The 24,057-nt window shown below is 42.0% G+C and overlaps 2 protein-coding genes across 14 annotated transcripts in view; one reads left to right on the top strand and one right to left on the bottom strand.

Annotated features, from left to right (window-relative positions):
• Nucleotides 1-12,747, bottom strand: part of AGBL3 (AGBL carboxypeptidase 3) — a 66,261-nt gene extending 53,514 nt beyond the window's left edge. For 4 of the 12 annotated variants that reach the window (XM_061639414.1, XM_061639416.1, XM_061639423.1 and 1 more), the window contains exon 1: nt 11,755-11,921. In XM_061639414.1, the coding sequence (XP_061495398.1) occupies nt 11,755-11,877 (123 nt within the window). In that variant the 5' untranslated portion in view covers nt 11,878-11,921. The other 8 variants (XM_061639422.1, XM_061639420.1, XM_061639418.1 and 5 more) reach the window with 8 other exon arrangements.
• ARHGDIB (Rho GDP dissociation inhibitor beta) overlaps nt 12,130-24,057 on the top strand; it is a 64,640-nt gene continuing 52,712 nt past the window's right edge. For both annotated transcript variants that reach the window (XM_061639437.1, XM_061639433.1), the window contains exon 1: nt 12,130-12,291. The gene's annotated coding sequence lies outside the window, so the exon portion shown is untranslated. The remainder of the gene's footprint in view (nt 12,292-24,057) is intronic.

Raw genomic sequence — 24,057 nt, 5'->3', positions numbered from 1 at the left:
GAGTTTGGTATCCTTTGGAAGGACATCAGTTGAGATTTATACCATTTTGTTGGATTCATTTACAAATATAATAGGCTGAGCATAGGTGCAGGCAAAGCTCAATACTCCAACAGACAGCCAAATCAACTGCCCCACATGAGTCATCCATAGACTGTATGCTTATATTTTAAATTACTGGGAAAAAGGAAATGTAACTTGTATACACCTTACCCTTCCCTAGTAACTCTTGTCTAGTTTGTTGTATTTTAAAATATATTGTAAGCTGCCTTGAGAATTTAGTCCTTAGATTAGTAGACAGAGCTTAAATACTCCCAATAAATTAGTGTTGTTATTTTTTAATAATAATTATTGTTTGTTCCCCCTTAGGATCCACACCTTAATGTGGTGAGGGGGTTTGAGAGTGTTGAAGAAGCTGAGAGCAATGCCGTCAGGAGTCTAGACCAAGAGGCTAGACTCCTAGCAGGGGCACCCAAGACGGAATGGTGAAAGCTGAGACACCAGACTAAGATCCATCCAAACTCAGAGAAAGGCAATGGTAAACCACCTCTGAAAACCCTACGAATAGACTATCCCAAATGCAACACAATATAGTGCTGGAAGATGAGACCCCCAGGTCAGAAGGCACTCACCAAGCTACTGGGGAAGAACTAAGGACAAGTACAAGTAGCACTGTGACTAATGACGCAGCTGGGTCAAAGCCAAAAGGAAGCCCAGAGGCTGATGCGCACAGATGCAAAAGGAGAGTCCAGAGTTGTACGACACACACAATAGGAACATGTAATGTGAGAAGCATGAACCAGGGAAAGTTAGAAATTGTCAAGCAAGAAATGGAATATATCAACATTACAATACTTGGCATGAGTGAATTAAAATGGACGGGAATGGGACATTTTCAATCAGGCAACTACAAAATATTTTATGCAGGAAATGAGAAATCAAGAAGAAACAGGGTTGCTTTAATAGTGAGAAGTGATGTAGCAAAAGCAATTAGGAGCTACAACACAAGGTCTGAGCAAGTGATATCAATGAGATTAAATGGGAAACCTATTAACATAACCATCATCCAAGTCTACGCTCCAACAACAAACGCAGAAGGAGGAGAGATTTTACGCAGAAGTACAGGAGGAAACTGATCACACACCAAAACAAGATGTGCTGATAATCACGGGGGACTGGAATGCAAAAGTAGGGAACAGAGAAGAACTAGGAATTGTGAGGAAATGGGGCTTAGGAGACAGAAATGAAGCAGGAGAAAGACTTGTTGAATTCTGTGAAGCCAATAATTGGTTTCTTGCAAACACATTTTTTGAGCAACCAAAAAGACAACTGTACACGTGGACATCACCAAATGGTCAATATAGGAATCAAATTGAATATATAATTGGCAACAGAAGATGGAAAAGTTCCATACTTTCTGCAGGAGCAGACTGTGGCACAGATCATGAACCAAAGTAAAGTATCAAAAACCAAAGTAAAGCTAAAGAAGAACAACAAAGCAATCAGAATGCCAAATACAATTTAAATAACACCCCAGAAGAATATAAAGATCAAATAAGGAACAGATTTGAGGCTTTAAACTTAGTTGACAGAGAACCAGAAGAACTATAGAGTGAAGTCAGAGGCATTATCAGGGAAGAATGCAAAAAGACAATACAAAGAGAGAAAGACCTCAATGGATGACTGAAGAAACTCTTAAAATAGTTAAAGAGAGAAGGAAAACAAAAGCAAAAGGAGACAGAAACATATTCATAACCCTAAATACAACAATACAGCTACTGGTACGTAGGGACAAAGAGAACTATTACAATAGTTATTGTATAGAAATAGAAGAGGACAACGAAGAGGGAAGAACAAGTGCCCTATTCCAAAAGATTAGAGAAATGAAAAGGAAATTTAAATCACGAGTAGGGATGTTGAATAATCAACAGGGGAACACACTGGCTGACTGAGATTAAATAAAAGGAAGATGGAAGCAATACACTGAAGAACTCTATAAAAGTGATGCAAGGATGACAGATTTATTCACGGAGGAACCATATGATGAAGAACCAGAAATTCTAGAAGGTGAGGTGAAAGCTGCTCTTAAAATACTTCGAAGAAACAAATCACCAGGAACAGATGGCATACCAATAGAGTTGCTATAATAATAATAATAATAAAATTTTATTTATGAGTCGCCTATCTGGCCGAATTAACAGCCACTCTAGGCGACGTACAATAATACAATAAAATACAATATACAATCAATAAAACCATCATTCATCTAAGCACCACACTACCAATTAATAACAACATTAATAACTAACCCGCCCCAGAAATCCCATAGGCCTGCCTGAATAGCCAGGTTTTCAAGGCCCGGCGGAAACCTATTAGGGAGGGGGCATGGCGAAGATCGAAAGGAAGGGAATTCCAGAGGGTGGGGGCCACAATCGAAAATGCCCTCTCTCTGGTCCGCACCAGTCTCGCTGTTTTAGTTGGTGGAACCGAGAGAAGGTCTTGTGTGGCTGATCTCGTCAGGCGGCATAATTGGTGATGCTGGAGGCGCTCCTTCAGATAAACTGGGCCGAAACCGTATAGGGCTTTAAAGGTCAACACCAACACCTTGAATTGGGCCCGGTAAATAACTGGTAACCAGTGTAGATCTATTAACACCAGAGTAATATGATCACGGCGATGGCTATTCATGAGTAACCGAGCCGCCGCATTCTGTATCAGTTGTAATTTCCAGACCGTTTTCAAGGGTAGCCCCACGTAGAGCGCATTGCAGTAGTCTAAGCGAGAGGAGACCAGAGCATGTATCACCTGTGGGAGCAGATGGGCTGGAAGGTAGGGTTGTAGCCTTCGTATCAGATGTAATTGATACCAAGCTGCCCGGCTCATAGCCGAAATCTGAGCCTCCATAGACAGCTGGGAGTCAAGAATGACCCCAAGGCTATGGACCTGGTCTTTCAGGGGCAAGCTTACCCCATTGAACACCAGGTCTATATCTCCCAATCTTCCCTTGTCGCCCACTAGCAACACTTCGGTCTTGTCGGGGTTTAGTTTCAGCCTATTCCTTCCCATCCATTCACTTATGGAATCCAGGCACTTGGACATGGTATCCACAGCCAACTCTGGTGAGGATTTAAATGAGAGATAGAGCTGAGTGTCATCCGCATATTGGTGGCACTGCAGCCCAAATCTCCTGATGATGGCCCCCAGCGGCTTTACATAGATGTTGAATAGCATGGGGGAGAGGATAGAACCCTGTGGCACTCCACAATTGAGAGGCCAAGGGTCTGAAACCTCATCCCCCAATGCCACCCGCTGGCGCCTGTCTGAGAGATAGGAACGGAGCCACCGTAAAACAGTGCCCCCTATTCCTAATCCCTCCAGGCGACCTAAAAGGATACCGTGGTCGATGGTATCGAAAGCCGCTGAGAGATCCAGGAGGACGAGGAGGGTATATTCTCCCCTATCCAATGCCCTCCTCATATCATCCACCAGGGCGACCAAGGCTGTCTCAGTTCCATGTCCAGTCCTGAAGCCCGATTGGAATTGATCTAGATAATCTGCTTCATCCAAGTGTGTCTGTAACTGTGTGGCCACCACTCACTCAATCACCTTGCCCAAGAATGGTAAATTAGAGACTGGGCGAAAGTTATTCAACTCTTGGGGATCCAAGGAGGACTTTTTCAAGATAGGTTTTATTACTGCCTCCTTGAGGGCTAGTGGCATTGCACCCTCTTCCAAGGATGCATTTACCATTGCCTTGATCCCTTCGCTCAGTTTCTCTTTGCAGCTCATAATGAGCCACGAGGGGCAAGGGTCCAATAGACAGGTGGTTGGCTTCACAGTAGAGAGCACCTTGTCCACTTCCTCAGAGGGAAGAGGCTGAAACTGATCCCACCGGACCGGAATGCAACTGGCCGACTCTGGCTCACTTCCTGTATCCACGACGTACGGAATCATGTTCTTCAGGCATTCGATTTTATCGGCAAAGTGTAGCAAACATGTCACAGGAGGCTTTAGAATGCTCCATGGGTTCCTGAGCAACTGGACCGACCAGGCTTCGGACCACTTGGAACAACCTCCTGGGACAGCACTCTGCGGACGCAATAGAGGCAGCAAAGAATTCCCTCTTTGTTGCCTTTGTTGCCACCTAGTAGGCAGCTATTGCTGCTCTAACCAGTGTCCGATTGTCTTCAGAGCACGATTTCCGCCATCGGCGCTCTAGTCGTCTCACCTCCTGTCTCAGACCCCGCAGCCATGGTGTATACCAGGGTGCTATCTGAGGTCTATTCAGGGGGAGAGGGCGTTTCGGAGCCACCCAGTCTACTGCCCTAGTGATCTCCCTGTTCCACTCCATCACCAAGGTTTCGACCGGGCGTCCTTCAGCCGGCTCCAGATCTCCCAGCGCATTCAGGAATCCTTTAGGATCCATCAGGCGTCTGGGGCGGACCATCCTAATAGGTCCTTGTCCCCTGCGGAGGGTGTGTGGCATTGAGAGGTCTATATTCACCAGATAGTGATCTGACCATGACACGGGTTTAGAAAAAACAGCCCCCGTTTTCAGAACACTTCCCTCCCCTCCTGAGACAAACACAAGGTCAAGAGCATGACCGGCTACATGGGTGGGCCCTATATTACTAAGGTGCAGTTCCCAGGAAGTCATGGTTTCCATGAAATCCCGAGGGGCTCCAATGAGGGCTGCCTCGGCGTGTACGTTGAAGTCCCCCAAAACCAGTAGGTTGGGGGAAAGCAACCGCACACCCGAGACCACCTCGAGCACCTCGGTCAGGGAGTCTGCTGTGCAGCGGGGTGGGCAGTACACAAGCAGGATCCCTAAACTGCCCTTTGGGCCCAACCTCCAGTACATGCAGTCAACAAACTTGGTCTCATGGAGAGGGGGTCTGGCGAAAACCAAGGACCCCCGATAGATGACTGCCACTCCCCCTCCCCGCCTACCGACCCTCGGCTGCTGTGCATATTGGAAACCGGCTGGACACATGGCCTCGAGTGTAGGAGCTGAGGCCTCATCCAGCCAGGTCTCCGTAATACACACCAGGTCTGCGCTCTCATCCAAGATCATATCATGGATGAGCGTTGTTTTTTGTGCCACAGACCTGGCGTTACACAACAGCTACAAGCTACTGAGACTAAATCTGTCCAAATATGACAAATATTTGTCAAGAAATATGGAAAACTAAACAATGGCCCACAGACTGGAAGCGTTCAATAAATATCCCAATTCCAAAGAAAGGGGATCCCAGGGAATGCAGTAATTATCAAACTATTGCCTTCATATCCCATGCAAGTAAAGTAATGCTCAAGATTCTACAACAAAGGCTCTTACCATATATGGAGTGAGAAATGCCAGACGTCCAAGCTGGATTTAGAAAGGGAAGAGGCACCAGAGATCGTATCGCAAACATACGTTGGATAATGGAACAGACCAAGGAATTTCAGAAGAAAATCACCCTGTGCTTTATAGATTACAGCAAAGCCGATTGTGTAGATCATGAAAAACTATGGAATGCTTTAAAAGCAATGGGGGTGCCACCGCATCTGATTGTCCTGGTGCGCAACCTATACTCTGCACAAGGGGCTACTGTAAGGACAGAATATGGAGAAACTGATTGGTTCCCAATAGGAAAGGGTGTGAGACAGGGGTGTATTTTATCACCCTATTTGTTTAATCTGTACGCAGAACATATATGGAAAGTGGGATTGGACCGAGATGAAGGAGATGTGAAAATTGGGGGGAGAAATATCAATAATTTAAGACATGCAGAAAATACCATACTACTGACATAAACCAGTAATGATTTGAAACAAATGCTGATGAAAGTTCAAGAGGAAAGCACAAAAGCAGGACTGCAGCTGAACGTCAAAAAGACTGAAGTAATGACAACAGAAGATTTATGTAACTCAAAGTTGAGAATGAGGACATTGAACTTGTCAAGGATTATCAATACCTCGGCACAGTCATTAACCAAAATGGAGTCAAGAAATCAGAAGAAGGCTAGGACTGCGGAGGGCAGCGATGAGAGAATTAGAAAAGGTCCTCAAAAGCAAAGATGTATCACTGAACACTAAAGTCAGGATCATTCAGACCGTGGTATTTCCGATCTCTATGTATGGATGTGAAAGTTGAACAGTGAAAAAAGGGGATAAGAGAAAAATCAACTCATTTGAAATGTGGTGTTGGAGGAGAGCTTTGTGGATACCATGGACTGTGAAAAAGACAAATAATTGGGTATTAGAACAAATTAAATCAGAACAATCACTAGAAGCTAAAATGATGAAACTGAGGTTATCATACTTTGGACACATAATGAGAAGACATGATTCACTAGAAAAGACAATAATGCTGGGGAAAACAGAAGGGAGTAGAAAAAGAGGAAGGCCCAACAAGTGATGGATTGATTCCATAAAGGAAGCCACAGACCTGAACTTACAAGATCTGAACAGGGTGGTTCATGACAGATGCTCTTGGAGGTCACTGATTCATAGGGTCGCCATAAGTCGTAATCGACTTGAATTCACATAACAACAACAATTGTGTTTGTTACTTATTTTTTTATTTAGAAAAATGTACAAACTGCTTAATTAAAACAATCCTCCAAGAGGGATGTATACAACAATATAAAACAATGATCAATACTACACAGATACAGTCAGCAAATATTAAAAACAAGTATACATATCTAAATTATATGCCTGGGTAGGCTTGCTGAAATAAAAAAAGCTTTTAGCAGGCGGAAGGTGCCTGCCTAACATTAATAGGCAGGGACTTTCAAAGCATAGGTGCTGCCTCACTGAAAGATTGATACCTATCAGAATTTCAACAAACATTATATGGCACTTGTAAAAGTGCAAGTTCTGCAGATCAAAGAAGCCGAGTAGGCACATATGGGACAAAACGTCAAGTAATCAGGTCCCAGGCTTTTAAGAGCTTTATATACTAATAGTAAAACCTTGAACTTGGCCCTGTGATAAAGCAGCAACCAGTGCAGATTTTTGAGTGGTGTAATATGTTACTAGGATCTCCAGCTAGCAATTGTGCTACAGCATAGTACACTAACTGCAGTTTCTGGACCAACCACAAGGGAAGCCCTACATAGTGTGAACTGCATAATCCAATCTGTGAAGCTACCAATAGCTGAATTACTGCTGTCAGCTGTTTAGCAGGAATGGCTAAAGATGATAAAAGGCATGCCTACATATCAAGGCTACCTGTCATGCATATCCCTGATCTTGTCCCAGACATGGAGTCCTCACAGAACAAGCCAGACACCCCACAGGTTGAGAACCAGGCAGGGCCCCCTGAATCCAATGCTAAGAAACCCTTGAGGGACCCTCCAGCTTGATACCTGATGAAGAACCCCTGGAACTGTCAGAGGAGGAGCTGGAACCGCCCCCCAGTCCTTGAGAGTACCGAAGACAAAAGCTTTGGGTCCAAGCTGAAGAGTGATAATTTCACTGTCTTGAAGGCTGATATGCACATGCAATCAGGTGCCCTACATGTACAAGGGAATCATGTGAAATTGTTCAGTGTGAATCAGAGCAGTTAAGATGGAGTGCTGGGGTTGAAACCTAAACTTTCTTTAATAAATCAAACATTACAAGAAATAGATTATATGTATTAGAAGAATTTATAACACTAAATAATAAGCATACCGAATTGTAATCATCACTGGTTATTTGTTCTGTGTGCTGCTTGCTCTTAATTGACTCTTCGGACATAATCTCCTGAAACCAGGCCTTTTATTTTTCTTCCACAGACTGTGAAACACACAAAAATCAATCATTTGCACTCTATATACAACCTCCAGCTCTTTCCACAAGCAAAGAAATATTAACAGTATTAAGTCTCCTGTGTTTTTTAGGTGTAATCATTTTGAGAGACTAGTATTTATTATATTGCCCCAATATTACCCTCAAAAAACAAAACACTCAATTTTAAATGTGTGTTGTAGTTATATTGGATGATATCCAATGCTAGCCATATTCAGAGCAGACCTACTGAAATGGACATAGGTTCTTTAATTTTAATATGTCTACTCTGAGTAGAATTTAGTTGGATATAACCCATTATTACCATATCATCCAATAGGTTTATAACTGAAAAAAATCATACCTCTCTATGTTATCAGTTTATTATAATTTTTAGACAGCATTTGACTATACACAATTTAATTATAATTTTCCCCTGCTTTTTAATGCCATGTGGAATGTGCATCAAAACCACAGCCTCAGCATGGCTGCCCACAAACTAGCACAGCTTTTGAGAAGTTGATTAAAACAACACTCTATAGATCTTTGTAGCAAAAAAGAAATATAGCTTGATCAACGCATAGAGAGAGTAGTCATTTGCACTGTCGGTCATTCTGACATAATATAAGTAAAGTTTCTCCATGCAGCCAAAAAGAAGCAGACTCAAGAAAAATGTTCCACATAGAAGATGTTGCTATCACCAATTACTACTTTGGAGTTATTATAATCAAGACTTTGATTCTGGTATCGCCATTCTTTATTTAATCTTGTATGCAGATTCACATTAAATTACTGATACATAGCTGCAGATGGATAAATGTGTTAAGTCTCTTCTACCAAACCAACCAAGAGTTCTGTGGCACCTTAAAGACTAACAAATTTATTGTGGCATAAGCTTTCATGGACTAGAGTCTACTTCATTACCGTAAAACTTGGTGAGGAAAAGACCTCAAAGTATTGCTGTTCTTTCATGTTGAAACCCTGCACCATTATTTACCTATGAGACAAAAAGCACAACTTTGGGCCTATGGACCTTGGGGAAGGGCCATAGCTAGTGGGAGACCATCTGTCCTGCATTCAGATTACAGGTTCAATCTTCAGCATCTCCAGTTAGAATGGAGCAACATTCAGATCTGAAATCCTGAAGTGACACTATCAGTCATTCTGTAGATAATACTGAGCTAGAAAGATGGCCCAATAATCTAAGTATAAGGCAGCTTCCTACATCCCTATGTCAGGTTTCTCAGATTTCACAGACATACGCAACTCATTTTCAGTGTTGAAGGCAGAGGCCTTGAATAATGTTTAAGAAACATCAAGCAATATACCGTGCTGATGGAGGACAATAACACATGAAGAAAGGGAAGTGCAGTTTGCACAGGGTACCTCAATTGCATAAATTCCATCAAAGGCAAATACCTTGTGATAGCATGCCATCCATGCCCTCTGCCAGGCAGTTCACGTGTAGGGTGGGGGACCATTAATGGTGGAGAAACAGATACATCCGTCTCTATTAGCATGAACCGGAAGTAGCATAACATGGTATGGAAACATACTGGATTACTCCTCCACAGGTTTTGTATTCTAGTAATGAATAAATGTATCCAGTCTGTTCTAGATATTGCTCATGCATGTTGTTGATGAAATTATAGTATGCACTGATGCAGAAAACAATAACATGCTGTTCTATATATTATTGCATCTGTAAAGGCATTTACATTAGGACTGCTCATCTACTTCTTACTTCTGTAACAAATTATTCAAAACTGCTGCAACAACTGAATTGGTCCTATAGCCTCAAAAACCAACAAACCATGCATTCAATGCCAAGTTTCAAACTTTAACTACAATGTGAGGAATTATTGTCAAATATGACCCTCATTTGCAACACTACTGATCTACTTCTGTCTAACAAAACAGTTAAGCGTCTCTAGAGTTGCTTTACTGCTTCTTGACAGATTATGGACAATATGTGTTTTTGCTGTCTGAGATTTATTTTCCTCAGTACTGCCAGAAAACTCAGGACATGCAGCATTTTGAAAACCAGGCATTTTGCAGAGATTTATCATCTTGCCCCCTTCACCAGAATGAAAAAGAGCAAAGAAGCATTCATATCCTTGTTGTCTGTTTGTATAAGGCAGAGCTATTCAAAAGATGGGAGACAAAAAATGTAATTTTTTTCAGACAAGGAAATCATATGAGAAAAACAAATCTTTCACACAGCAGAAACATGTACTGTTTGTTCTTAATCTGCCAAAAAGCAGTCAGGGAGTACCAGAGGCACTTTACTGTTTTGCTAGAATTAGATCAATTGTATTGCCAATAACGGTCATATTTGACAAGGCTGATTGTAAAAACAAAGGATAGAGAGCTACAGTCACACTCAGGGACATTCTGTGTGCTTATGATTTATTGAAACAGAAGGGAGTAGAAAAAGAGGAAGACCAAACAAGAGATGGATTGATTCCATAAAAGAAGCCACAGACCTAAACTTACAAGATCTGAACCGGGTGGTTTATAACAGATGCTATCGGAGGTTGCTGATTCCTAGGGTCGCCATAACTTGTAATCGACTTGTAAGGCATATAACAACAACAAATGATTTATTGACATACAACCAGGTACCACTCAAAACTTTGAAGCCAGGGACACCTCTAGAGTTTTCACATTTATTTTACAGAGTACCGTAGAGAAGGAATATTTTGGACTGAGAGGCATATCCTAGAAAGAATTTTTGGCAGCTTTTCTCAGCCCTGAAGCCAGTATTTCCATTAAAATTCTATTTTATACATTTGAAAAAAATTCAACAGCTCTGTTTCCTGTTAAAGAGGAATGGGGGGGCACAATGCAGTACTGGCAAGTCCCCTGCATGGGTAGAAAGCCGGACCTCTCCTCAAGTGCACTACACACACACACACACACAAAATAAGCATCTCCAGTATGCCATGATGGATAATGTGCACAGACACATGCCCCAAACCTTGCTCAGTGGTATCATCAGAACAGGACTTTGGAACAGAAGTCCAGGGCACCATTCAGTAGAATGAGCAGAGGGCCTCCCCAAATACAGCAGGACTGGCTTATCACATTTTGAAATTAGTGAAGTAATACACATTACCATCTAACCCCCCCCCCAAAAAAACACCATGATGTCCAGAGACTAAAGTTATCTAACTGCATCACTGGGGATGCTTCCAGATGGGGACTTAATACTGAAAAGAGGACACCGAGATATCACTAAAGGCAGGTTATTAAAAACCCTATCGGATTTTCTCCAAAAAGAATAAATCTGGATTAAATGGGGGGAAATTACAGGCTCGTATTTTGATGCCAACAATGTCATCTGGATGCTACAAAAAATTGCAGGAATAAGGTACGCCAATCCCAGAGCAACAAATCTAGGTGAATGTCATGCTCTCACACACACTAGTTTCTGAGGTGTGTCAGGAACATAAAAAGAACTTGCTGGATTAGGCTAATGGCACATCTAGTCCAGCATACTGTTCTCACCGTGGCCAACCAGATGCCTATGGGAAGCGCAAACAGGACCTAAGCACAAGAGACATTCTCCCCTCCTGTGGTTTCCAGCAACTGGCATTCAGCAACGTATTGCCTCTGACCATGGAGGGAGAGCATAGATATCATAGCTAATAGCCACTGATAGCCTTATCCTCCATGAATTTGTCTAACCCTCTTTTAAACTCATCCAACTTGATGGCCATCAGTGCCTCTTGCGGGACTCTATTCCAGAGCTGAACTATGTCCTGTGCTGCCTGAAATACTTTTATCCATCCTCAATCTTCCAACATTCAACTTCATTGAATGTCCACGAGTTTTAGTATTATGTGAGAGGGATAATAACTCTTCTCTATCCACATTCTCCACGGCATGCACCATTTTATACAATTCTATCACGTCACCTCTCACTTGCCTTTTCTCTAAACTAAAAAGCCCCAAACACTGCAACCTTTCCTCATAGAGGAAAGTGCCACCTACTCCAATATTACTGGTAGGGCTGTCACTTGGAAGTTGAACCCAGCGCGTTTCTGACCCCTCTGCCTTACAGGCTCTTTGCTGCCACAGACATTCTTCTGCTGCCTTCCTCTGCGCTGCGTTCATTTCGTGTCTCAATCCCCCTCACACACAAAGCATTCTTGGTCCTCCCTCACCTTTGTATTAATGTGTGAGCGCTGATGCCCGGGTACAGGGGAAGGGGAAGTCCCTAACCTCGCATGGCTGAACCTCAGCCCCGCCCTTGGCATGAAGCCCTGCAGCGAAGTCAAACCGCCGCGCAGCCAGGGCGTGGCCTCGGCAGCCTCTTCTAGTCAGTGATGGCGGCGGTGGCAGCAGTAGCTGCTGGTGTTGCTGCAGCGGATTCTAGTCGAGAAGGCCGAGGAAAGACGTTGCCTGAGCAACCGCGAGCCGATCGGGTCTTCGAAAGAATTGTAGCCGCTTTTCCCGTTCCCGCCATTAGGAGCAGCCTCTTTGCCGAGGAGTTCGAGAACGAGACACGAGCCCTGGCAGAGCCAGCTGGTAATCCCACCATCTCTTCTGTTGTTGACCTCTCCCTCCCAAATTTTGCTTCCTTGAGGCAGTTAAAATAAACAAACAAAAATGCTGGAGGAGGTAACAAGAGTATCCTACTGACTCTTTCTTTCTCTCACCCGCTCCCCCCGCCTGGTATTTATATACGCTTTCTGGCTGCCTTCTCTTTCTTATAACAACTGTGTGAGTGGAAGAAATTCAACTGGTGAGGTTCCACCAGTAGCGTATTACCATGATGCTTAAAGTTAGCCTTTAGAGGCATAAGACTGAGGGCTCATCCAGACAACTGCAAAATGTGTGACACGCCTGCAATGGGTGTTCATTATTTTTCGGTCGTCCAAATGACGTCTTGCGCTGTTACCCCTTTTCGTGGGTTAAATCTGCTCCTTGGAATACTGGCAAAAATGCGATTTGCTGTTTAAAATCGGGAATCATCTGCTGTGCCTTCAGGAGTTAGGATGCAATATGGCTGACTTTACAGCTGATGGGCGGTTCTTGGGCATTTCCCCTTGACCCTTCTCCTCATTCCAGCCAATCATGTATCTGTACTTTTGCGCATGTGCGAGAATAAGCCCGGGAAAATTGAACCAATCATCGCAATGGTGGGGTGTTGGGGGGGTGTCTGCAACTACTGCGCAGATGCATTTTATTTTTTGCCAGCCTGCAAACTGGGCAGCCGCTCTGGGTGAGATCTGCAATGCACAGCAAGCAAGAAAGGGGGGGTGGTCGGTTTCAGCCTGCCTTGGGAAAGCTTTGTCAATTTCATTCTACTTGCTGGGGTTTTTGCTTCAAATCAGAAAAGCATACATTTGTTTAAGTGTAATATTGCAAATACAAACAAGAAAAGGGCTGCTGGTCGGTTTCACGCCTCCTCCGGAAAGCTTTGTGGGAAGGAAAGGGAGAAGGGGTGTGTGTGTGTGACACGTTTCTTGCTTTTTTGGAGAAATAAGTGCAATTGCCAGCATGTGTATCTCCTTAAATTTCAATAAAGGCAGAAAAGCATACATTCATTTAAGTGTAATATGGCAAATACAAACAAGAAAAGGGCTTCTGGTCTGTGTCAAGCCTGCTCCCGAAAGCTTTGTCAATTTCATTCTCCAATTTCATTCTCCCTGGGAAGGAAAGGGAGAAGGAGGGGTGTGTGTGACATGTTTCTTGCTTTTTTGGAGAAATAAGTGCAATTGCCAGCGTGTGATCTCTTTAAATATCAATAAAGGCAGAAAAGCATATTCATTTAAGCATAATATTGCAAATGCAAACAAGGCAGGCATGAAACCGACCAGCAGCCTTTCCTTCGGAGGCGAGAACTCGTTTACAGCCATATTGTGCTTCGTTGCAAAGGGGGAGAGGAGCATGCCTAATTTTTTTGCTGACCAATTGGTTGATAGGGGGAGGTTTTAGAGGCGGAGCTTGGAAAAAGCAAAAAGAATGTAGCGGTCTTACCGCTGCATGTGCAGGTGCAAAAAAGCGTTTTTTTTTAATTGGGAAAGAGCGAACTAAAAGGCAAAGTGAGAACTATCAGATGACAAACCAATATGGAAACCATGGATTATCCCACTCCATTTGGATAAGCCCACAAAGTGCATGGACAACAGTACACAAAAGCTACAAGAAGCAGCAACCCACATACGCATTAATGCCTTAGGCTGCAATCCAATACATGTCTACTCAGAAGTAAGCTCCATTGGGTTCAGTGGGACTTACTCCCAGGTAAGTGTGTATTGGATTGCAGCCTTAGTGTGGTGGACATAGGGTCACCATAAGTCGTAATCGACTTGAAGGCATATAACAACAACATAAGAACATAAGAAGAGCTTGCTGGATCAGGCCAGTGGCCCATCTAGTCCAGCATCCTGTTCTCACAGTGCCAACCAGGTGCCTGGGGGAAGCCCAACAAATTCTCCCTCGTAAAAAAACAAACCTATAGCATATGGAAAACAGCCAGATCAAGCACAAAAAGAGGCTCAAGCCCTTCTCCTTAGTATATTAGCTTCTATACACATGGAAGTTTTTTTTAACATGGAAGAGCACTCAAGAATGTGACACCTCTCCCACCAGGAACCAGAAGTAGTATGGTCCCAGAAGGAATGTGCTCTGAGGATTTTCTAGATGCTCAAATTAGTTTATCATCTCAATGAGGAATAGCAGTGTTTGTCAGTAATCCTAAACCTGCAAATGCAACTTGTCTGAGAGAGAGACTAGATCAGGCAGTATGTCATCCAGGAAACTTAAGGGCAGAACTACACTATATGAAGCAAACACTAAGGGTGCCTTCAGACTGTCAGTATTTTTGTGGGAGGGATTCAAGCACATACTGGGATTCTAGGTTTGTGCATTTAAAGTGGATTAAAGTACTAAGTTGCCTCAGAACAATAAATCCACTTACAAAAATAAACTCAGACTTTTTGCAGTTTGGAATGATGAGAAAATGTATTGAAAAGTGTGGGATGAACAAATGACTAATGGGAAGACATGTAAACAGGATGAATATTGTTACATAAGCAGAGCTTGGAAAAGTTACTTTTTTGAACTACAACTCCCATCAGCCCCAGCCAGCATGGCCACTGGATTGGGCTGATGGGAGTTGTAGTTCAAAAAAGTAACTTTTCCAAGCTCTGCATAAGTGCCACATAATCCCCCAATGCTCAGCAAAGACCAGATTTTAGTCTAACCCAGGAGTTTCCAAACTGTGGTCCACAATCTTCATTTGAGTGGTCCACAGTATGTCTGTATTAACTACAGTAATACCTTGCATTAACGTACTCAATGGGACCAGAGCGAGTACGTAAACCGAAAATGTCCTTAAAGTGAAGCACTACCTTTTAAAACTTTTTTTACCTCTCCTTCATGAGGAGCCTCAAAGCCTTGCGCTAAAGCCTTTGCTGCTGCGCTGCGTTTCTGGAGAAATACAGGCATATGGAGCATGTACGTTATAGTGAGGCGACGTTAAGTGAAGTGACGTTAAGTGGGGTATGCCTGTATTCATATGGATTTTTAATTGTGTTTCTATTGCTTCTTTTATTTCTTATATTGTATTTTATTGTATTACAATTTGAATTCTATGGAATGTAAATTGTAATACAATAAAACACTTTTATTTATTTATTTATTATTAGATTTATATCCCGCCCTTCCTCCCAACAGGAGTAAATAAGAAATACAAGAAGCCATAAAATGCAATTAAAAATCATACAGCACCTAGCACAGCGCATTACAATGGCTAGAACAGGCAGCAAAATCATTAAGTAGTCCACCAAAATCATCAACAATTTTCAAGTGGTCTTATGGGGGGGAAAGTTTGGGAACCCCTGGTCTAACCATTCCAGAAGCTTTGTTCAAGCAAATTGCAATGAATGCTGAATGACCAGGTTGTTTGGGAAAGCCTACAATTCCCAACCCCATGTTTGTCTCATCATAATTTTAATAAGAGTGTTTCCAGTCAGAAGACCTGTTTATTGAGCATTGATCCTGATTTGTTTGCAGGGAGAGTAAATGACATTAGCAATCTGATGAGCATTCATTCTGAAGTGTTATCCCACAGTTTCCAGTGCATTTTCCCATCGCTTTCCTTATCGCAAAAAGTGCAGTCTTTTGGGGAAGTGGGCTTGTGCAACTGTCATTTTGCAACCTGAATTTTTGATGTGTGATTGAATCTGTGTAACTAGCAACAGTCTGAATGTACCCACAGAGTGCGGAGAAGACATTTGTAGGGGAGAATTTGCGGTCAGGAAGGACAAATTGTACTTAACCCTTCTCCTACCAGCCAGTTCTCCTCTGTAAAATGCCCTCCTGACCAATTTTTAATCAGCTTTCGGTTTAGCTGGCCTCCAAGGCCATAAAAAAAAGCCCTGCAGAGGGGAAAGGGTGGATGGGAGCCTTTGCAGGGGAGAATCACTGGGAAGGGTTAAACACACCCTCCTCAGTTCTCCCGTACAAATGCCTTCCCTACATCCACATTGCTGTTGGAAAACATAGGCTGAAAACATGCAGTTAGGAGTCTTTCTAGAATATTATTTTCTTTTGGGCATTATTGTTTGCTTGTTGTTTGAAGATGCAAACATCTACTTCCAAGATAATGCTTTGTTGTGAGGATATTGTTTTTTCCCAGCACGCAAACCACAATATTTTGCTATTGAAGAAAATATTTTTCTTCTCACCTATAGCTTATCAACTGCTCTTGGGACAGGATGGAATAGGGCCCTCTATGGGATTGTACCTCTGACATAGTTTAATGTTATTATTTTTAACGGTAATAGAGTTTGAGTCTTCCCCTGCTGGATAGCCATGGCACCAAAATGCTTGTGTGCTGCCTTATCGTCAGCAGGGCCCTTGGAGTAAGTTCAAGGCAGCTTACTTCCCGGTAAGCGGATATAGGATTGCAGCCTGACAGCACAATCATAACCGTGCCTACTCAACACAAATTCCCTATTCAACACAGTCCTGTTGAATTCAGTGCGGCTTATTCCCAAGTAAGTGAGGTTAGGATTGCAGCCTTAGTCCTACTTAACAAAAGTGTCAAAACCCAGAAAGGTTCCCTTATTCTTTCTTAGCCATGTCATGGACCTCTTCCTTTTTTTAAAAAAAAAAAACACTTTTAACTTATTTAGTTATTTGAAAACTGTGAAGCTTTCCCCATCAACACTGTCCTATATATATATATATTCTGATTATTTAAAAAAGAGCAGTCACTTTCTGTTTCCTCACAGTGAGGCTCTCCACCATCCAGTATGTGGGAAAGGATATTGCACTTGCTGTGCTTGATCAGGGCTATGCAAGTACAGTGCTAAGAACAAAATCTGGATTGTCATAATCTGGAAAGTTAAGTACTGTCCTAATATCCATTCTCTTGATATGCTGTTAAATATTGGCCTTGTTTGCATATGACACTAAGCCAAACCATGGTTTAGCACAAATGTTCAAGCTCCAGGACAGGAGATTGTGACCTCTTCATTCCTCCCCAATAATTTTGCAGCTGTGCCAAGCTAAGCCATAGGATGGTATTCAATGCTAGATGGAAAGATTCACCCTAGAATTTTCCAAATGAGCTGAATGAACAGACAGGAAAATAAATAACAAACCCACCAACACCTGGGGCTGTAAGATCCTAAGGCAGGGGTGGGGTGAGGAGCAACACAAGGGAATCAGTCTAGTTCCTACAAACATATTTTCATAGGCTGCGTACACACCATATGTTTAAAGCACATTCTACCCCCCCCCAAAAAAAAATCTTGAGAAATGTAATTGTTAAGGGTGCTGGGAATTGTAGCTCTGTGAGGAGTATAATTCCCAGGATTCTTTTTTTTGGGGGGGGTGGATATGCTTTAAATGTATGATGTGTTAGTCACATGAATCTATCAGGAATCTCCATTATGCTGTGATAAACCTAGCTGCTTCACACAGGATGTTTTCCTGACTTGGGTATATATATATATATATATATACATAGATGTAAGGGGGGAGGACAACATGGTCTGTGTTTACTGTGAAAATCATGCAAGCTTCTATTTTGTGCTGTATACATGTGGTAAAACAGATACTTGAGAAATTCTCACATTTGATGGAGTGTATATGGCATTTCCTTCTAAAGTCAAGTACACTCACATGGAAGAAAATATGTCATTTATGAAGTAGCTTTCAGAGGTTACAGTCAGTTAAATGTTTTCTTGCAAAACAATTACATAGATCTTGATGATAAGTTGGTTTCAAAATGAAAATTCATCCCCATCCTGCAATCAAACAGAACAGAAAACAACTGGACTTGATATTTCAGAGGAGATTGTCGAAGCCCTCGGATGAGTCACTCACTTTCCTAACTAAAATCTGCCAGTTGAATCCACCACCACTGAGGTATACAGCCATGTGTAAATATGTTTTCTGGAGCCAGGTAGAACTGAATTATAAGCTCAAGTTTCACTTGGGAGACTATGCCATGTCTGATTTATGTGAAAATAATAAAGAGCACACTCTTCCCTTCCAAAAGAAAAGTAGCAATTGATTTCATTAAAACTTTACTCATGAGGAATGGAAAGGTGTGATAGGAGATAAATGTAAGATAAATGTAATGCTTTGCTATATTTTATCAGGAATCTAACTTGTGCATTGATAAAACTGTAATTAAGAAAATGGCTCTAGTATTATCAAGCCCTTGCTTTTTATGGCTTCTGTGGTGTTATTGCACATGGAACTTAGCAGACTTCAAAGTATTTTCCTGGCAAAGTGAGCAGTTAGGTTTGCAACTATCAGGGTATCCTGCTTATAGTTATGGAATGTTTGGAACATTTTTACTTATAGTATTGGACTATTCATTATGTGGGAATGTCATTCAAATATTGTGACCATTTGCATGCATGTACGGGAGAATTCGTGGGAATGGGTTTAACAATGGGTTAAACTTCAGAGACTTCTAGGATTGCATATATGTGCACACACACTCACAAAGTATCCAAGCTGAGATGAAAATGAGATCACAGAAGGAAATTTTGTATACAGTGAGAATTTTTGGGAGAAAATGAACACAATATTTTCCTGGAAAACATTTAGAACCTTTCCAGCTGATGAACCAGCTGGATATTTTAGCATTCTTTCTTGCAGAATTAACCTAAGAAGAAAGTTGCTAAGAAAGTTGCTAAGAAGAAATTGATCCCATGCTCTCAAAGCAACCTTGTTAGTATAAAGTGTCAAAATGTTGGGGGAAGGGGTGGAAATAAGTATCACAGATGATAAAGACTGTTCTAGAGCTCCAGACCAAAGCAGGGATTCTGGTGGATTAGATGATTCCAAACTGTGCCAACTCGTGAAGCTCCAGATGGCTGAAAGCTTCCCAGGGGCAAATCACTGTGATATCTGCAAGAGAGAAACACGAAGCTTATTTCACCTACATTTATTTATTTATAAAAATATTTGTATACTGCTATTTCATTTAAAACATCAAAGCAGTTTACAACATGTTAAAAACCACCACTGTAGAATTAATAAAAAAAACCCCAACATTAAAAATACAATAAAAACAATGGTCAACTGTTGCGAGGGAAAAAATAAGCTTCTTAATGGCCTGCATAAGCCCAGCAGAACAGAAGGATTTTCAGCAGGCGCTTAAACGTTAAAACAGAAGGTGCCTGCTGAACCTCTGTTGGCAGAGCATTCAGGGGACTGGGCCAATGACACTGAAGGCTTCATTTCATGTCGATGTTAAATGAACCTCGTCAACTTGGGGGAGGACCAGAGCCACTCCTGCAAATGATCTCAGTGATCAAGGTGGGATGTAAGGATTCAGGCGGTTCCCCTAAGATACCCTGGACCTAAGTTATTCAGGGCTTTGTAAATTAATACAAGGAACTGGAACCTGGCTCGGTAGCTGATGGGCAGCCAGTGCAGATGTTTTAAAAGTGGCGTCACATGTTGTCAGCCATGTGCTCCCATCAGCATTCTGGCCACTGCATTTTGTACTAGCTGGAGCTTCCAAACCAGGGCCAACGGCAGCCTCACTTAGACCACATTGCAGTAATCCAGACTTGAGGTTACCAGCACATGTATTACAGAGGTCAAGCTATCCCTGTCCAGGAACGGCTATACCTGACCAACCAGACAAGCTGGTAAAAGACACTCCTAGCCACAGAGGATACTTGGGCCTCTAGTAACAAAGATGAATCCAGGAGTATCCCAAGGCTATGGACCTAGTCCTTCAGAGGAAGTGCGACCCCATCCAGAACAGGTAACCTGCCTGTCTCTCAGACATGGGAACCACCTACCCAAAGACCCTCTGTCTTCACAGGATTCAAGCACAGTTTATTGGCCCTCATCCAGTCCACTACGACATTCAGACACTGATCCAGAGCATTCAAAGCTTCTCCTGATTCAGATGTTATGGAGAAAGATCTGAGTGCCATCAGTATATTGCTGACACATTGCTCCAAAATTCCTAATGACCGCTCCCAGCTGCTTTATATAGATGTTGAATAGCACTGAGGAGGGAATAGTACCCTGCAGAACCCCATAGCACAAGTGTCAGGGGGCCAAGGAATGCTCACCCAGTGTTACTGTCTGGATGCAACCCTGAACTTAAGAGTGGAACCACCATAAGACAGTGCCTCCAAGACCCATCCTATTGAGTCAGTCCAGAAGGACCATACCATGGTCAATGGTATCAAATGCTGCTGAGAGATCAAGCAGAAGTAACAGGGTTGCACTTCCTCTGGCTCTCTCACGATAAAGGTAATCTATCAGGACAACCAAGGCTGATTCTTTTCCAAAACCAGGTCTGAATCCAGATTGTGATGATCTAGATCAGTGTTTCCCAAAGTGTGGTACGCGTACCCCTGGTGGTATGCGAAAGGGTTTCAAGGGGTATGCAGCCGAATGTGTTTTTTTGTACTTTATCATTGGGTTTTAGCAGCAAAAAACGTGTGCATGTGTTCTTTTAAGAGAAAATACAGTTCTTGTGATTTCTCCAGTTTCTCACACGATCGTGTGAGGGAAGATCAATATAATAACAGTGGTTTATCCCGATGTTATTCAACGCGTAGTCTCTTTCGCTCTCAATGCATGTCTTTTCGTCAGAGCTTGGAAAAGTTACTTTTTTGAACTACAACTTCCATCAGCCCAATCCAATGGCCATGCTGGCTGGGGATGATGGGAGTTGTAGTTCAAAAAAAGTAACTTTTCCAATTTTGGCAGCTGTGTGCACCTTTCCTCCTTTGCAGAACTATGGCATGATGGCAAGCTGCTATCTACCAAACATTCCTCTTGCCTACAACAGTTTAAAACTGAGTCCCGCTGATGTGGCACTCGTGGGCCCTATAACACCCTCAAACAGACATCCCCCTTGGCACCAGCTAAGGCCCCCCGTCCCTCCCAATTTTAAAATTTTATTTAAATTTAGGTTTTGGGGTCTTTTTTTGCTGTTTGCACCTTTCTGCAGGTTGAAGATATGCAAAGTTACCAATATTAAAATATGAGACCCAATAATCATATGTAGCTATTGGCTATTTACCTTGCTATTAGCAAGACTGATATTTTGAGACACCGAACTCATGCATAAGGAACCTATGTACAATAATATGTTCCACTGACTGAGGAAGGCTGACCAATACAAAATGTATTTGGCATTCCATGGGTTCACAGAACTTCACTGAAGAATATTGATTATATTTAATTGATTGTGATGAGTTTTTCATGTTTTTATGTATGTTGTTGATATATGACCATTATGAGACTCTTGTAGTTCGCCACCTGAAGTTTCTGAACTGTACAAGTTGAACACAATGTTGTTCTTCCTGAGCTTTTAGATTCTATTTTTTCTAATTTTTATATTCATGATAGGTTTTCCACTTACTGGTTCTCATCAGGAAACAACTATGGTATGTTTACATATCATACCATTTGCCCCCAAATAGCTCGATGTTTAGTGAACAGTTAGGAGATTTCAGCCAATTTTGTGAATTCTAAAAGTGAAGCTTAGCATGTTAGGGACCATTGTTGCTAACTGAATGGGGATTGGCTGAAGGAGCAGGAGCACAACGTAGTGTGGCCTGGTCTCCTGCATTTCAAAACAGCATGATGTGCAAGTGAAACTTTTCACAGCATGAAGAAAAAACTTACATCAGCACACCCAGGCTGGGCTGGCAACCAAGAGGTCTTCTGTATCTTTAAAAGTTGTGCAGGGGGAAAGGAGAATTCCACCTTGTGGTTTTTCCCATTACAGTGTTGCAAGAACACCTGCACTTGGCTGACTTTCTCTTCTCCTAAAGATACAGGATCAGTCTCAGGCCAGGAATCTGGCAACCCTAATGGAGTTAGATGGACAAATAATCTGGCCAGATAAAATATAACTTTTTGTTTCTCCCATTTCCATTTCCATATGTGCATAGGACTTGCAGCTACAGCAGACAAAATGCCTGATATTTTTTGTCATATTGATTACTGGAAGAGTGCTGGTAGTTCATGATACTATTATACATGATATAAATCAGGGAAGGGAAACTTACAGCCCTCTAGATACTGTTGAACTGCACCTCTCATCAACCCCAGCCAGAATTACCAAGGTCAGCAATGACGAGAGTTGTATGTACATGTATGTCTATGTATGTATGTATACTGTAAGCTCTAAGGCAACCAAGTGAGCATATCGCTGAAATAGGATTTGGACCGAACCTTTTCAACCCAGAATCCCCTTTAGCCCCAGTTTATAACCTGCATGACATCTCACTTCTTCTGTCTTTCACCTTTCTGAGAACACCTTTCTCAAGATATAAAAAAAGGGCAGGGCTTCTGAACTTTAGCAGCTGAACAGAAGATAAAATTTTGGCATAGGCAACTTCTCATGCAGGGGGTGATTTAAGTTCTGCTGCTGAAATTCCATCTTCTACACCTCTCCTAAAGGAGGACTGCTGTCCTCCTTTACATCTGCCCCCCCCAATTCATATTTTCTTGAAAAATCCTAAACAAAACAGAAAATTGTGGTGGCCCATCTTTGGCTAAGGTGTTATCCACTTACAGGGTCCTACTTACTGGCTGTGGACCAATGCACTAATTGTGACTAAAAAGGTTTCCCACTGGTTTGTATTTGGTTTGTATTTTAATGAGAACCTAATTCACACTTCCGGAAACAATACACAAACCAAAATGCAGCTATCCTTTGAAATTCACACTTCTTCAAATTTTGCAATGCAATTTTTCCTATCAAATAATATGTACAAAAACTGCATATATTAGGGAAAGTGTGCATAAAAATGCATGTGTTAGTGAAAAAAACCATACAAACATGCATAATATTAGGGACAATGTTTGCAAAAATTTGCATATTAGACAAAACTGCATAGGCAATGTGTTATTTTAGGAGAAATGAACTCTAAAATAATGACGAATATTTGAGAGGCCTTTTTTAAAACTGATGGAGAAATGTGGAGAACTGAGCTTAAGACTGGAAAAATGAAAAGTTGAAAGAAACCAAAACTGACAGATCTGTCTATCCCTAGTTCACACACTGAAGAAAAAAAGGAAGAAGTTATTGGATTTTCTTTTTACCATTATAGGTTCGGCCAAAGCTACCTTTCCAGACAAAACAGCCTCTCTGCCTAAGTGCCACAGGAAAAGGTTTTGCCCTTTGTCCCTCTCACATGAAGAGTCACATGCTTCTTGTTTCTACTCCACATATGTAGTATGCAACCTGCATTCTAGTATTTTCTCTGGGCTGGTTCTCAGAACGCTCCCTGCTGTGAGAGGACAAGATTAGCCTCAACATCAGAACTGATGCTTAATCTCTTTTGGTCAGAGCATCACACTATATCTCCTTAGTACAGTCTCATAATATCTCCTCGTGTTTCTGGTCACATGTCTCTGGTTATCACACATTTAAAGTACATGGCTTTCATCCTGGGAACTGCAGTTTATCCCTCACAGAGCTACAGTTCCCAGCACCCTTAACAAACTACAGTTCCCAGGATTTGGGGGGGAAGTCATGTGCTTTAAATGTATGGTATGGATGTGACCTCTCTGCACAGTAGTGGGATTTTTTAAATGTCTAAAGCCTATAACAACATGCATATACATAGATCAAGGCACAGTTAGAATTTTCAGAGAAGAAAATAACAACTAGGCACAACACAGAAGGGAATACTACTTGCCCTCTAAAACATTTCTGAAATGGTGGTTAACTTTTTATTCCATCAATGTGTGTAAAAGACTGGGATAAGCTCTTGAAATGAATAGCATAGAACTTCACAAATGTATTATGTTTTATTATTGTTGTTATTGTTA

The sequence above is a fragment of the Rhineura floridana genome, chromosome 8 (assembly GCF_030035675.1).
Source record: "Rhineura floridana isolate rRhiFlo1 chromosome 8, rRhiFlo1.hap2, whole genome shotgun sequence".
Classification (NCBI taxonomy): Eukaryota; Metazoa; Chordata; class Lepidosauria; order Squamata; family Rhineuridae; genus Rhineura; species Rhineura floridana.
The sequence above is the reverse complement of the archived record's forward strand: the minus strand, read 5'-3'. Positions and strand labels throughout refer to the sequence as shown.